This window comes from Periplaneta americana, chromosome 5, assembly GCF_040183065.1.
Source record: "Periplaneta americana isolate PAMFEO1 chromosome 5, P.americana_PAMFEO1_priV1, whole genome shotgun sequence".
Taxonomy (NCBI): Eukaryota; Metazoa; Arthropoda; class Insecta; order Blattodea; family Blattidae; genus Periplaneta; species Periplaneta americana.
In genome coordinates this window covers 86,680,420-86,696,392 of record NC_091121.1, presented here as the reverse complement: position 1 = coordinate 86,696,392, position 15,973 = coordinate 86,680,420, and the positions used below count along the sequence as shown (strand labels likewise).

The window sequence follows — 15,973 nt, the reverse complement described above, 5'->3', positions numbered from 1 at the left end:
TACATATTGGTAAGAATCGCCAAACCTGTTACCCAATTTTCATCCATTAATTCAGGAATGTTTGTATCCTGAAACAGAAGAGTTGCATAAGTATCATATAAATTTTCCAAATTGGCCCTAAATTCGATAAAGAATTCTGTCATCTGTGGTAAATCAGAGTCTACATATTTTTTTAATGAAATAAGTTGTCTGACCGCGCATGTCAAAAACAAGCCGTCCACAACTGAACCTGTCGTGTTCACTTGACCCTGCTTAACTTTGAATGAACAAATGATGGCTAAGGAGAGGGAGATCATACCTTACCCCTCCCTCCTACTTGTGCGTTAAGGGATTGACTCGCGAGTCAAGAAATGCCGACGACTGATGTAAAGTTCGGGGTATATACAACCTCTGTCCGTGATTGGTCTTAAGATAAAACTCTTTGGCTCTTTTCCTCTTCATGTCACATTGTGTCTCCATGATAATAATTATCATCGCCTATGGTCTGCTGATTGATCGCTAACATCTGCAGATATGGTCGTTGCAGACTTCCAGGGCACTTAATCTGGCAGTGTTGAATTACATTTTTGGGTAGAAGGTATCTGTAAAGTTATAGAATATCGTAATATGTAAGTGGGAGCGAGAAATTGATGATACATTTTACAGGGATCCGGAATTTTTTGTCACCGGTTTTTCGTCACCAGGTGATTTCGTCACATATTACATTTTGCCGCTGCAACATTTTGTCACCGATTCACTTTTGTCACCACTATATTTTGTCACCAAATCACTTTTGTCATCACTATATTTCGTCACCAATTTAATTTCCTCATCACTGTTCGCTACTACAAACGATACGAAGGGGGGGCTTCGTATCGTTTCCTTTGATGATACCTATATAAAATGATTATAAAACCTCCTACTTCATTGTGTTCATATTGTTCATTTCGTTTCCAAGGATACATTCAGTTTTTGGTTTCGGAATCATGTTACAGGATTCATTGTGTTCATATTGTTCATTTCGTTTCCAAGGATACATTGTTTTTTTGGATTCGAAATCGTCAAGTTAGAGGATTTATTGGTTTCAAAATCTTCAAATTAAGGTATGGCGGAATTATTTGGAATGTTAAAAAGTAAGAGAGCAAGATATAAGTTAATCTATAATGGACATATGTATACTAAGCACAAAGTTACAAAGAAAGACCGGGATTGTATGGAGGTGTGATCAGCGCGACATTTGTAATTCACTGATGACTATTTCCTCAGATAAGAAAACAATTATAAAAGAATCTACAGAACATTCGAACCACTCAGCAAATTGGGGTAGAATTGGAGCTGCGGAATGTGTAGAAGCAATGAAAGCTGAAGCTGGAACTTCAGCAGAAGGTATGTCATCTATTTTACGACATACAATTATTACTTTGGTGATGAAATCCCCTCAGTATAAAAAATGATCGCAAATGTACGTTTATGATGACGACATCTTCGGTGACAAACTCTTCTCGGTGACAAAAAACATGATGAAAATATGTATTTGTTGATCAAAAAACTAATGACCAAAAATAGGCAAACTCAGGGGCGTATTTTGCGGACTACCGGGGCTACCGGCGGTAGCCCAAGGAAATTACAAAAGAAAAAGTTTATAATATAACATGATGTAATAATTTTGTATTACCGTATTAGTTTTATCACAGTAATTAAAATTAAAGTAATTGTTAGATTTATATGCGCTCTCTGCTCTCGAAAAGAAACAAGTTCTCAAGGCGGCATCACTGGAGAAACCGCTGCTACGAAGGGTAACCTGTGACCGTTCCGCTCACGTCGCACAACTCCCCGTCCCCCCGCTCTCTTCTGTTTCCTTCATGCAGTGTAGGCGGGTGAGTTGCCGCTCTCGTGATCGGTTTCTTGGAAGGCGCGAAGCAATAATATGCTTAGTACGCTAACTCATTAATGTGATTGTGTTCTTGCAGTGCAGTATTTTAAATTTGTGATTTGTTCGAGTGTCTAAGAGTTATATTAATTGTGAATTATTAAGTTTTTAATTTCCCAATTAAGTGATATTGTGAAAAATATGGCAGAACAAGTTTCTGGAGACGTTTGTGTTGAAAATGACTGTGTAATAGAAGGTTTATTAAAAGTGCCTTTTAACCGTCGTACATACAACGAGAAAGTTGAAATTGTGAAAATGGAAAGACCAACTCTTGAGTTAAATTTGTCCATGGACGTAAAAGAAAAACAGTCTCACTTCAACATCATATGGTAAGTGGAATTGGTTGTGTGGTAGTTCTAAGCTGTCTAAACTATTTTGCTGGCCATGTTTGTTATTTAGCCGCGAAACTAATGTGTGGTCAAAAGAGGGGTTTTCTAATATGAACTCCCTTCGAACGGCAGTCCTAAAACACGACAAATCAAAAGCTCATATTTATAGTAGCATGAACTTTGCAAACTTTGGGAAGACAAGAATTGATTTACAGCTAGATAAGCAAAAAGTTCTACACATCAACCAACACAATGCTCTTGTGAAAAAAAATCGGGAGATTTTACTGCGTTTTATTAACGCAGTCTGCTTTCTAGGAAAACAAGAATTGGCTTTTCGGGGTCATAATGAGAGTGTGGAATCAGACAATAGAGGAAATTATATTGAATATTTAAGTTCCTTAAGTGAATTTGACCATTTACTGGCCAATCATCTTGAGAGTTCAACAGTATTCCGTGGTACTTCTCCCGCAATTCAGAATGACTTAATATTTGCTATAAGTGGGGTTATGATAAGGAACATAAAATCTGAAATAGAAGAAGCACCTTTTGTGGCCATTGTTGTTGATGAAACAAGTGACTGCTCTAATCAGAGTCAATTGTCCACTGTTTTAAGATACGTCAATAGTACTGCCAATGTTCAAGAACGGTTTATAGGATTCACAAATGCCAGTTCGGGCAAAACTGCTGCTGCTTTGTTTCAGCATGTGGAAGGTGTTATAGCAGAATACAATGTCGGCAATAAGTTAATTGCACAGACATACGATGGTGCTTCAGTTATGACGGGAAATATTAATGGCTTAAAAACAAAAGTTCAAGAAAAGTATCCTCAAGCACTATTTGTCCATTGTTACAGCCATGTTCTCAATTTAGTTTTGCAACAAACTACTTTATCCATTCCAGAATGCCGCATTTTTTTCAAAACACTGTCGGGTTTAGCTGCATTTTTCTCATCATCTCCTAAAAGATCAGAAAAACTCAAGGAATTTATGAAAAAGAATCTCCCAAAAGTAGCACCAACTAGATGCAATTTTACATCTCGGCATGTAAATACAGTAAAGGAATACAGAGAACAACTGACTGCTTTCTTTGAAAATATCATTTGTAATGACTCTGAAGAAAACTGGGATGATGATGTAATTGTGCAGGCTCAAGGATATTTCTATTTTTTCACACAATTTCAGAATATATTTCTTCTTGAAGTCTATGCTAGAGTGTTCGCACATTCAGATGTGCTCTACAATATTCTTCAGACAAAAAGTCTAGACATAGCATACTGCTTGCAAGAGGTATCAAAGTTAAAAAATACTATATTAGAGTTCAGACGTAGTGGGTTTCCGTCCATATGGAGTAATATGGAAAATGAAAATTCTTCAGTCAATACAATGGAACCACCATTAAAGCGAAGAAAAGGAGATGATGAATTGAAATACAGGCAGCTGTACTACAGCATACTAGATCGTATGCACATGGAAATTACTGACAGATTTTCTGATTATGGAAAGCTTCAGTTCACACATCTTCTAAATTCTAAAAAATTTTCTGCTTATAGAGAAAACTTTCCGACTGAGGCACTAAACAAATTATTTCAGTCCTATAACAGTCACTTTGATCAAGTACGTTTGAAAAATGAATTAAGTGTAATATATTCAGCAGAAGTCTTTGATTTTTTGAACAAACCTATCCATGAAATATTATCTGCCATATATGAAAACCAGCTGAACCAAGTTATTCCTGAAGTCCTTAAATTGGCAACATTAATTGTGACAATACCAGCTACGTCAGCATCGGTAGAAAGAACATTTTCTGCGTTGAAGAGAATAAAATCCTACTGTAGATCAACTCATACACAAGAACGTTTATCCGGCTTGACACTGATGTCCATTGAAAAGTCATTTCTACAGAAACTTCGCAAGCGGCCCAACTGTAATTTCAATGACGAAGTCATCAAAGTACTTTCGTCCCAATCAAGACGTCTGGAATTCACATATAAATAGGAAGGAATTTTATTATAGGGTTTTTAAAATATATTTTGTGTAATAATAGGGTCAGTGGTAGCCCAGACCCTTAAACGAGTATACGCCACTGGGCAAACTATAACGGTGATGAAATTTCCGGTTACGAGATGCCCTAGACCCCATTTTACCTATCGTCTCAATTAGGAAGAGGACTATTTGTTTGCCGTAAATATACAGTACCGCAAGTTTTTCTTTATTTTTAAAGAAGCTATTCTAGGAATTTTACAATTCTTATTAAATATACTTTGCTAGCTTTGAACAAGTTAACTTTGCATTTAACTGAAAGTACGATCGCCAGTTTAGAACAAAGGACGGCAACTATTGTAACTGTTACAGAAGTGATGTACTCCGCCTTACAGTTGTTCCTACAGCAGAAATTAACAGAGCCAAGGAAGGTTTAAAATTAACTGTAGTTTGAGATATTACAAAGCACCTACGAAGTTTGTGTCAGGTTCAGTAAACATTAAAACACATCACATCCTCCCAATACGCTGTATCATCGTTGTATGGATGGAATGAAATTAATGGAAATCCTTAAGTTTATTTCGTGAAATAATCAATTTTATTATAAAACACTCAGTGTTCAGAACCATAGTGGGCGAAACGCCATATATTAAAGACGTAGAAAACAAGGGTTAAAATTAAGTTATTACCATAATTCAATGGAAACATATAGCAAGTAATATAAAGTATGCACATTAAAACTAAATGATATGTCAATCTTCATTAAACTATGGTATTCATTTACCTTTAACCCTTACTTTCTCCGTTTTTAATAAATGGCGCTTGGCCCACTATGGCTCTGAACTCTTCAATTTATGTAATATTTTCAAGGAGTCAATAAGAACAAATACGCCGCTTTCCTTTGTTCTTGTTAAGCATAAAAGAGTTATGACTGGTAAGGCCCGTATCTCAAGAAAGTCAAACTTTATTGTTTCAGGCCATGGAAGCACAAGTGGACGCCGGACGTGCCAAGGCCATTGGACTTTCTAATTTCAATATTCCGCAGATCGAACGAATATTGAAGGCTGCCAGAATTCCACCTGCAAACCTTCAAGTAGAACTGCATTTATACTTTCAACAGCGAGAGCTAGTCGAATTCTGCAAAAAGCACGATATAGTGGTCTGTGCGTACTCGCCACTCGGTTCTCGTGGCTCTGCCAAATTGTTTCAGGCAGTTGGCGTGAGGTATGGGATCAATTAATACACTGTAACATTCTCTTAACATGGCTCTATGTTTTTGTCCTTGCAGTAATATGACGTAAGCTGCAGTGAGATCGGCTACAAACCCAAAATGTCCCCAGTTCGATTTTCTGCAGAGAAGCGCAGATTTATTTCTCCTTACTTCAGATCTGAATATTTGTCATTTGTTTCGTGTTTGTTCTGTGTTGCGTTCACTATTGATTCTCAGGAATCTCTGCCAATAATTGTCTTATATTGGCCGCACAATCCACCATTTTTGCATATGGCACATAACTACCAAATATGGTGACATTCTAATTACGAGACAAGACCGAATAGTCTCACAGTTTGTGCCAGACGTGTATTATCCTGATAGGAAAGACTGCAGAGTTTATGGTACAGAGTACAGACCAGTTTCCACCTGCAAGCTTTGTATTACTGACGACTCCAAAATAGAAGGACTCTATGGAATGAGACCCTTGTTTGCATGCAACAGTACAAAGATGGATATACTTTCAGCTTATACCAAATACTTATCTGAGATCATAAAATAATATGTATTATGTAATATATTTGCTCTGATAGCAGCCTACTTTGAGTAATGTAAAATAAATCCTATGACATAGCAAGAAATAATAAAATTCACCTTGTGTGGGTTCCTGAACACACTGGTGTCACAAGCAGGTCCTGAGGAAGAGATTCATTCTTTTCCAGAAATTGGGATTCGACAGCCTCTTTTCTAGTTCAGCTCTTTATCAACCTTTCCATAAGTGCTAGAAATGCATTAAAAAATCTGCTTAAGGGATTTGAAGGGCTAAGACCACCACAGCAAAAATAGACTAAGTTCCTCATTGAGAACCCACTGCTCGTCATTGATACATTCTTTCTACTGTTAAATAAAAGACATGCAAACAACATGAGAGGGATAATTTGACATCACTCTCACCTGAAGTCATAATATCATCGATGATCCCGTATTATGTAAGCGATCAAGGATGGACGAGGGTGTTTGAATTGCATGGAGTCAGGTACAAATGTCTTAGGAACTCTTTTCACGCGTAAGGATTTGAAGCTGATTAAACCAGTATACTTATTTAATTTTATACAGTATTTGCCTATTTAACTCATATGAATGTAGAACACAATATAGTAGTAGTGATGGTGGTAGTGGTAGTAGGTAGTAGTAGTAGGTGTAGTGGTAGTAGTAGTTAGTAGGTAGTAGTAGTAGAAGTAGTTAGTAGGTAGTAGTAATTAGTAGGTAGGGAGGTAGGTAGCAGTGGTAGTAGGTATTAGTAGTAGTTAGCAGGTAGTAGTAGTAGTAGTAGGTGGTGGTGGTAGTAGTAGTAGTAGGTGTAGTGGTAGTAGTAGTTAGTAGGTAGCAGTAGTAGTAGTAGAAGTAGTTAGTAGGTAGTAGTAATTAGTAGGTAGGAAGGTAGGTAGTAGTGGTAGTAGTAGTAGTAATAATTAGTAGGTAGTAGTAGTTAGCAAGTAGTAGTAGTAGTAGTAGTAGTAGGTGGTAGTGGTAGTAGTAGTTAGAGGTAGTATTAGTTAGCAAGTAGTAGTAGTAGTATTAGGTGGTAGTGGTAGTAGTAGTAGGTGGTAGTAGTAGCTAGTAGTAGTAGTTAGTAGGTGGTAGTAGTAAGTAGTAATAGTAGTAGTAGGTGGTAGTAGGTAGTAATAGTAGTAGTTACTAGGTAGTAGTAGTTAGCAAGTAGTAGTAGTAGTAGTAGTAGGTGGTAGTGGTTGTAGTAGTGTAGTAGTAGGTGGTGGTAGTAGTATTAGGTGGTGATAGTAGCTAGTAGTAGTAGTAATTAATAGGTAAGTAGTAGTAGTAGTAGTAGTAGTTAGTAGGTAGTAGCAGTTAGCAAGTAGTAGTAGTAGTAGTAGTAGTAGTAGGTGGTGGTAGTAGTTAGTAGTAGTAGTTAGTAGGTAGTAGTAGTAGTAGTAGTAGTAGTAGGTGGTAGTGGTAGTAGGTAAGTAGTAGTAGGTAGTAGTAGTAATTAGTAGGTAAGTAGTAGTAATTAGTAGGTAAGTAGTAGTAGTTAGTAGGTAGTAGTAATTAGTATGTAAGTAGTAGGTAGTAGTAGTAGTAGTAGTAGTAATTAGTAGGTAGTAGTAGTTAGTAGGTGGTAGAAGTAGTTAGCAAGTAGTAGTAGTAGTAGTAGTAGTAGTTAGTAGGTAGTAGTAGTTAGCAAGTAGTAGTAGTAGTAGTAGTAGTAGTAGTTAGTAGTAGTATTTAGCAGTAGTAGTAGTACTGTAGTTTTTTCAACTGAACGAAGACAGATCGGAAATTGAATAATATGATAAATTGGACCAATAATTCATTGTATGACATTCACATTTCATGGGCAAAGTTAAAAAATGAGTGTATGGGTACCGTACGTTTTGAGCAAAAACAAAAAAATTAGCATTTTACCATTTGTATTTCTTTGCTTGCTCGTCATCGTTTAGGTCGTAAATAATTTTGTCCCAGATTTTTACTGATAACGAAAATGGTGCCGTTACACCAATATAAAAAACAGAAAGAAATGGTTGAGTCCTAACAAAAAAAAAACTCCTAGTGAAAAAAATTGGTGTCCATCCACGTAAGGAAATGTTGTGCATCTGGTGAGACAAAGAAGGCGTTATTTTCTATGAATTTCTTCCGAAGTATAACCATCACTGCTGATTTTTATTACCAACAACTCTGTTGCTTTGAGGCCGCAATTCAAGAAAAATGACCAGGAAAACTACATCAAATGGTCATGCAACACGAATTTATGCATCAGCCTAATACTATAAGAAATCACTTGATAAAAAATATTCTCTGTAGTTAACAGAGGACGTGTTATGAAATGTCACTTATGATGGAATCAATGTACAGTAAAGTTATTAATTGAATTTTATTTCTACTATATTTAGGTTTTATCAGCCTTTCGCTACTGAACATGCATGTGGAGACATTCACAAGTAGGTCGACTTTTAGGCCATGTTGTGAGCACAAGATCACTTGCTTTAGACAACACAGTATAAACACTAGAAAAAGAACAAACACCTCTGCATACTGACAGAAATTTAATATTCATTCCCCTGACGGAAGTAGAACTCATGTCTTTATCTCAGAAGTCGGAAACTAATAGAGGAAAAGAAGACATAATTAAATAATATTTTCAGTGAATATGAACATAAAAGTTGAGGAGCAATACTTGATCTGTAGAACACAGGAATAGTAGTTTCAAGTTACTCGTAGTTTAGACTTGATTCAACATAACAAAGACTTTAAAAAGTTGCCTCCAATGTCGCTATTCTGAAAGTAAGTAAATTATTATGATCACCTGCGGTAAAAAAAAAAAGTATACTTAAATTGTAACAATGCCCTCAGCAAGGAGCTGCCCGATCTGATGAACAACCCCACAGTACTAGAAGTGGCAAAACGACTGGGAAAGACTCCTGCACAGATTCTTCTGCGACACATCATCCAGCGTGGATTAGCAGCCATCCCCAAAAGCACCAACCCAGAAAGGATTCGTCAGAATTTCCAGGTGAGAACCATACCTGCAGTATTCATTGCTGTTCTGTTTTAATGACACGTAGCTACTGTGAGATGAAAATAGTGAAACTTTGTAGTTCGTGTGTGGCAGTGGCATTCTGAATGTAATCAGTTCAAGAATTATCTTGTTCGCTCCTTTTGGTAGGCAACCTAGCAGTTGCCTAGGGTGGAAATTTTCAGGGGGGGGGGCGCAGCATTTTCTCTTTCTCTTCCTTTTTTTCAACTTTATTTTTCATTTTCATTTTAGAGTGAAATTTGTTTTTAAAACACTTGTTGGTATATCTTTTCTGAAGTTTGTTCTTGAACAGCTTGTGAAAGTCGGATATTGTTTTGGTATAGCATTGTCGCGGTCGCGGCGAGAGTAAAAGGAAAGTGTGTAGCTGCATAATTATACTGTAATGCTGGTATCACGTTATTATACTATGAAACTGCTTAAATTTAACTGCTTGTATAAACAAGAATGCATTGTTGAACATCAAATTGGATGTGTGTTTATTATTTATCGCTAACTCTCAGTTACATTTCCAATACATATCGTCAACAATAATATTTAATTACTTTCCAGCATGTGCACTATATAATTCGGTATAAAGATTTATTCCGCAAAGAGTTGGAGTTTATTCTTAAATTTACTTTACACTTCCTATCGAAGTAACAAATACTCATAATAATTATACACTAACAAAACCAATGCTTAAAAATAAACCACAGTCTGCCATTCGCAAATCAATTTTGTTTCAACAGTGAATAAGTTTGAATATGTTTCTTTGCATCGATGACATCATCAATGCTTTCTCTGTCAGAAAGTGCGAAGGAAATCTTTATAATTCACAAGTAAGATGCATGTATTTTGATTCTAGTAATTTATTGTTTTCTGAATTGTAACATTTCATTTAAAACTACGTAATTTAAACTAAACATGACCTATATAATATCTGCTTATAAAAAGCTGTTTATGGGAGTTGCAAAGCGGCAAATTTTAGCACTGCCTAGGGGCGGCACTAAACCTAAATGTTAGTGGCATACACTATAATTAATTGTAACTAACTTACAAAACATACTTGGAGGAGGAAGGTAGACCCTATCAATTAGAACACAATATATGATTTTAAAAAATGACTATTTTTCTTGTGATCTTCTTTCACTTCTTTCTGATCATCATAGCACTGTAACAGAGTCACAACCATCATCAATACTGCCTTTTTTTTTTCTTCTTTCATTTTACATCTTCTTTTCACTTTTTCCTTCTATTTTTCTTCATTCTTCTGTACTTTTCATTTCTTATTACTGTTTCTATGTATTCCTTTATATTCTATATTTTTCTCTTCATTTCTTATGTTTTGATGTCTTTATCCTCTATTTCTTTCATCTGAGTTCCTTGTCCATTGTTATTCTTATTGTCTCTATTTCTTTGTTCTTTCATTATCTGTCACAATCCTTTCAACTCTTTCTCCTTCCATCTCCTTTCTTTTGTCGATTTTGCTTCTTTCTTTTGTTTGTCTCTTCTCTTTTTCTCGTCTGTCTTCTTTTGTTCCTGTTTCTTCTCTCTTCCTTCCTTTCCTCTTTCTTCTTACTTCCAACTTTCTTCAGTTTATCTATATTCCTATATTTTTGTTCTTCTTTTCCTCTTCTCTTTATTTTCCTTTTCCCTTTTTCACTTTTATTTAACTCTTATTCTTACATCTCTCTTCCTCATTTTGTTTATTTTTAAAATAATGTCGTTCCTCCTCCCTCATCACCTTCTTCTTCATCTTCTTCTTTCTTCTTCTTCTTCTTCTTCTTCTTCTTCTTCTTCTTCTTCTTCTTCTTCTTCTTCTTCTTCTAGATGGATACAAAATAGCAATAGCAATAATTACAGTAATAGCAATAACAATAATTACAGCAATAGCAATAACAATAATTACAGAAATAACAATAACAATAATTACAGTAATAGTAATAATTACAGCAATATCAATAACAATAATTACAGCAATAGCAATAACAATAATTACAGAAATAACAATAACAATAATTACAGTAATAGTAATAATTACAGCAATATCAATAACAATAATTACAGCAATAGCAATAACAATTGAAGCGTCGGCTGGAACAACGTTATAAGTTACATTTGGTAAAATTTACAGGAGCTGCAAAAATGTGTACGCGTACAACGTTGTTCTTATAGGGTAGCAAACTTTTGAGCGGACAAATTTCACGTACTGCATTGATGGACAGTTGCAAGCCAAAGAGTATAGCAAGGTAACATGACATACAACATTATTACACGGAAATACGCCGAATGAAAATTTTGTAACTTTCAACGTTGTTCCAGCCGACGCTTCAATTATTACAGCAATAGTAAAAATTACAGCAATAACAATAACAATAATTACAGTAATAGTAATAATTACAGCAATAGTAATGATTACAGCAATAGTAATTATAGCAATACTAATAACAATAATTACAGCAATAATAATAATAATAATAATAATAATAATAATAATAATAATGATAATAATAATAATAATAATAATAATAATAATTACAGCAATAGTAATAATTACAGCAACAGAAATAACAATAATAGTAATAATTACAGCAATAGCAATAACAATAATTACAGCAATAGTAATGATTACAGCAATAATAATAATTACAGCAATAATAATTATAGTAATAGCAATAACAATAATTACAGCAATAGCAATAAGAATAATTACAGCAATAGTAATAAGAATAATTACAACAATAACAATAACTACAGCAATAACAATAACAATAATTACAGCAATAGCAATAACAATAATTACAGCAATAACAATAACAATAATTGCAGCAAGAGTAATATTTACAGCAATAACAATAACAATAATTACAGCAATAGCAATAACAATACATCCCAGCATATGAAGCACTTCCCTCCATTTACAATTTTATCAGTTAAAATACTTAGAACTAATTATTCGTTTCAGGTGCATGACTTTGAACTGAACAGTGAGGACATGAGCTCTTTGGACAAACTGGACCAAGGACCAGCAGCACGCATTGTTGACTTCGAATTCATGAAAGGGTAATTGTTGTAACTTATAATTTAGCGCCACTTTAATACAAGAGCACACATTTTATAGATAATTTCTTAGATATTACTTTTAATAATAATTTAAATGTAGGTAGGAGATGCAACAAAATGCTATTTATTACGGAATGAAATTTGCACATATACTATCAAACTGATATTCAGCAGTCAAAATTACATTAAAGAAAGATAACTGTCAATTATTACCGTTAGAAATACTGTATTAATATGGAACTTCATAAGTATGCCAGCAATGAATTCAAATCTCAGTGGACTGAGACGTTTGCCTGCCGATCTTAACTTGCGCTCGGACGCGGGTTCGATTCCCGCTTGGGTTTTCTCCAACCGTAAGGCGAATGTGAGGTAATCTATCGTGAATCCTCGCCCTCATTTCGACAAATACCATCTCGCTATCACCAATCCCATCGACACTAAATGACCTAGAGTCGATACAGCGTCGTTAAATAACGAACTAAAAACATGACTTTTGGCATTATGTAACAGTATTCTTTATGAAGAAAGCTCTCCTAATATTTGGCACAAGGTTTTGGTAATACCAATTTTTAAAAAGGAGATAGGAGTGACTGTGAAAATTACAAAGGTATTACTCTTTTAAATTCAAGATATAAAATTTACACAACATTTTTAAAATAAAATTATACACATTTTATGAAAGCGAATTAATAAAAGAACAGAATGGATTCCGCAAGAAAGATCATGTGCTGAAGGGTATTTTAAAATAATAATAATAGAAAAACAAACAGAGTTTAATAAAGAGACACATCTGGAATTTATCGATTTCAAAAAGGGTTTGACAAAGTTGATAGGAAAAAATTATTTGATATATTGAAAGATGACGATGTCCAAACCAATTAATAAATACAATTTAAAATTTATACTGGGAAAAGTTATTTCAGTATGTACAGAAAACAATGAAACTAAGTGTAAGTCAAGTTGTTCGCCAATAATGTGTGTGCGTGCGTGCATGCGCGTGCGCGTGTGTAGGGATCATATGATAAGAAAATGGAAGAGAACACAACATGGTAATATGAGTATCAATAGAAATTTAAAATGAGATATAGGTATACTATTGTTTACAAGTCATGTGATATTATTGACAGATTCTGAAGATGGTCTCCAACGTTCTGTTTTCAATTTATTACAACTCATTTCTGAAGAATACGGGATGGAAATTTCAGTTGGTAAGACTAAAGTGATGGGCTTTATCAGAAAAAAAATCATCTCTGCAGCAAAATTTGCCTTTATAATAAACCTGTAGAACAGTCTCATGTTTTAAATATTTAGGTTATCATTTAAGCTGTGAACAGGAAAAAATTAGGCCTACCTCTACAAGGCTGAATTGTTTTAATATGCAATGAATATTATTAATAATATTTTCAAACCTTCTCTTGTTAAAAACATACAAGAATCAAAACCTATAAGACATACATAAGATCTATTCTCACGTATGAAAGTGGAGCTTGGAACAACGTAAATGTGATGGACACCGAATTACTGCCAATAAAAATACATGTTTTAAGAAGAAAGACTAAATTAGACAAAAAACATAGTTATCAGCATTTTGAAATATTTAAAAATGAATCCTATTTTAGAGAAAATTAAAAGTATAGATCTCATGTACTCAGAATGCCATCTACAATAATACCACACCACATAATAAACTGCCAATATCGTCCTTTAGGAAAAAGATCTTTTGGACCCTCTGATGGGAAGAAGAGGTGATACTGTGTTACTATTGCATCTGTTTTACTACCATACATAATAGCTGTGAATTATATTGGTAATGTAAGGCATTAAGTGTAAAACTTATAGTTCTTTAAACACAATGTAGATGTTTTTCTCTCTTTTAAATCGCATATAACTTTATATGTAAAAAGATTCGATGCATTCATTCATAGTTTTCTGTCCAACGGCAAACCCAGCGTTCTGAATCTTTCCTATTTTCCGCCTTCCTCTTAATCCATATCTATATATCTTAAGTCGTCTATCATCTGATATCCTCTTCTAACCCGAACGTTTTTCCCGTTCACCATTCCTTCCAGTGCATTCTTCAGTAGGTAGTTTCTTCTCCAGTGACCCAACCATTTCCTTTTCCTCCTCCTGATCAGTTTCAGCATAATTTTTTCTTCACCCACTCTTTCCAACACAGCTTAATTTCTTATTCTGTCTGTCCATTTCACACGTTCTACTCTTCTCCATATCCACATTTCAAATGTTTCCAGTCGTTTTTCTTCATTTCGTGGTAATGTCCACGTTTGTGCCCCATGCAATGTCACACTCCACATAAAACACTTTACTAGTATCTTCCTTAGTTCTTTTTCCAGAGGTCTGCAGTAAATGGTCCTTTTTCTATTAAAAGTTTCCTTTGCCATTGTTATTCTCCTTTTGACTTACTGGCAGCAGTTCATGTTACTGCTTATAGTACACTCCAAGTATTTGAAGCTGTCCACCTGCTTTATTGTCTCATTTAGAATCCGCAAGTTTACCTTCTTTATTTTTCTTCCGACAACCATGATCTTCGTCTTGTTTGCATTTATCTTCATCCCATACTGCTCACAGCTGTCATTTAGGTCCAGTAACATATTCCTTAGTATCGTTTCCTCTTCTGCTAACAATGCCATACATCTTTTATTTACAAAAATGTGCACTGGTATAGTTTACTTATGAATATTTACTTACTCGAATTAAAAGTGCCGATATTAAATTCAGAAAAGACAGAAGTGTCGGAATGGCATACTAGTATGTAATAGCACATCTCAAGCACGGAATATATATAGGAAAATAATTCTAAACTGTGCATAGCAGAGAATGACCCCATAGCTCGTAATGCAAAGATTAAAGTTACGGAGGTATTACGAGATTTCTCCTGTAGAAAATTTAATTTTCGTCTTACATTTTCATATTATCTCAATGTATCAGCAAAGCTTTTGTTGGCTTGTAAAAGATATTAAGGCTGGGGATAGAGTGGATCATTTTATATATTTTTATAACTCTTGTTTGTAAAGTTTTGTAACTGTTTTTGTTTCAGGATTAAGAACCACCCTGAGTTCCCATTCTGAAAGAGATGGTTTCTACTTTGTACAGCATCTGATTGGTTCTACTTGAATCATTCCTGCTATAAATCTGAACATTGAGCACGCACAAATAAAATACTCTATTTGCACTACGTTGAAAAGTTTGTATATAAATAGTGAAGACATATTAATTTGTTATTATGATGTAATGAAATGGACACTGAAGAACTGTAATTTACACAAAAATCAATATTTCAGTAATACGAAACACATGGAAATGAATGTAACATGTTGATATTTTATTTTATGCAATATTACGCAGCACTAAAATGTAATAAACTCTAAATAAGTCGTAAGGATACTATGCTTATTTTTTATTGTTATAAATGTTGCAATTTATTATTTTATTGGACCATCCTTAGCCGAGTGGCGAAAGTCTCTGCTTTCCATGCCGGAGTCCCGAATTGAAATATGGGATTCCAAGTGAAATTTTTAGTGTACATTCCATAATTTAGCCATTAACAACGCTAGAGTCAACGGTAATTCGGAAGGCGGTAGTCTGCTAGCGTTTGCGTCGAGAATGACAGAGACAGCAAGGCATCATACAACATTGCCACACCGTACTTCACGAGCAATTGCAATACAAATAGCGCAGGAGAGAATTTAAATTATCAAAAGACCATAATGACCTTAGCCGTTGATTACTGTAAGCATAACACCAAACAAACCCTCTTTCCTTCACTAACAGTATTCTTTGCACGGTTCTCAATCCCACACCACATGTTTCTGCAGTCGTTTCTTGCGCGCTGGCAACGTTGCAGCCGGAATCGAGATGGCCGGCAGCGTTCTGCTCTTCAACGTTTTTAAAATAATTAGGCCTATACACCTTAAACACTATTTTCCGTGCCTG

General features: G+C 34.8%; 1 protein-coding gene across 1 annotated transcript in view; it reads left to right on the top strand.

Annotated features, from left to right (window-relative positions):
• Positions 1-15,301, top strand: part of LOC138699955 (aldo-keto reductase family 1 member A1-like) — a 56,764-nt gene extending 41,463 nt beyond the window's left edge. The window contains exons 4-7 of the mRNA XM_069826188.1: positions 5,194-5,441; positions 8,797-8,956; positions 11,925-12,022; positions 15,078-15,301. Of these exons, the coding sequence (XP_069682289.1) occupies positions 5,194-5,441; positions 8,797-8,956; positions 11,925-12,022; positions 15,078-15,108 (537 nt within the window). The 3' untranslated portion in view covers positions 15,109-15,301. The remainder of the gene's footprint in view (positions 1-5,193; positions 5,442-8,796; positions 8,957-11,924; positions 12,023-15,077) is intronic.
• The last annotated feature ends 672 nt before the right edge of the window (positions 15,302-15,973 follow it).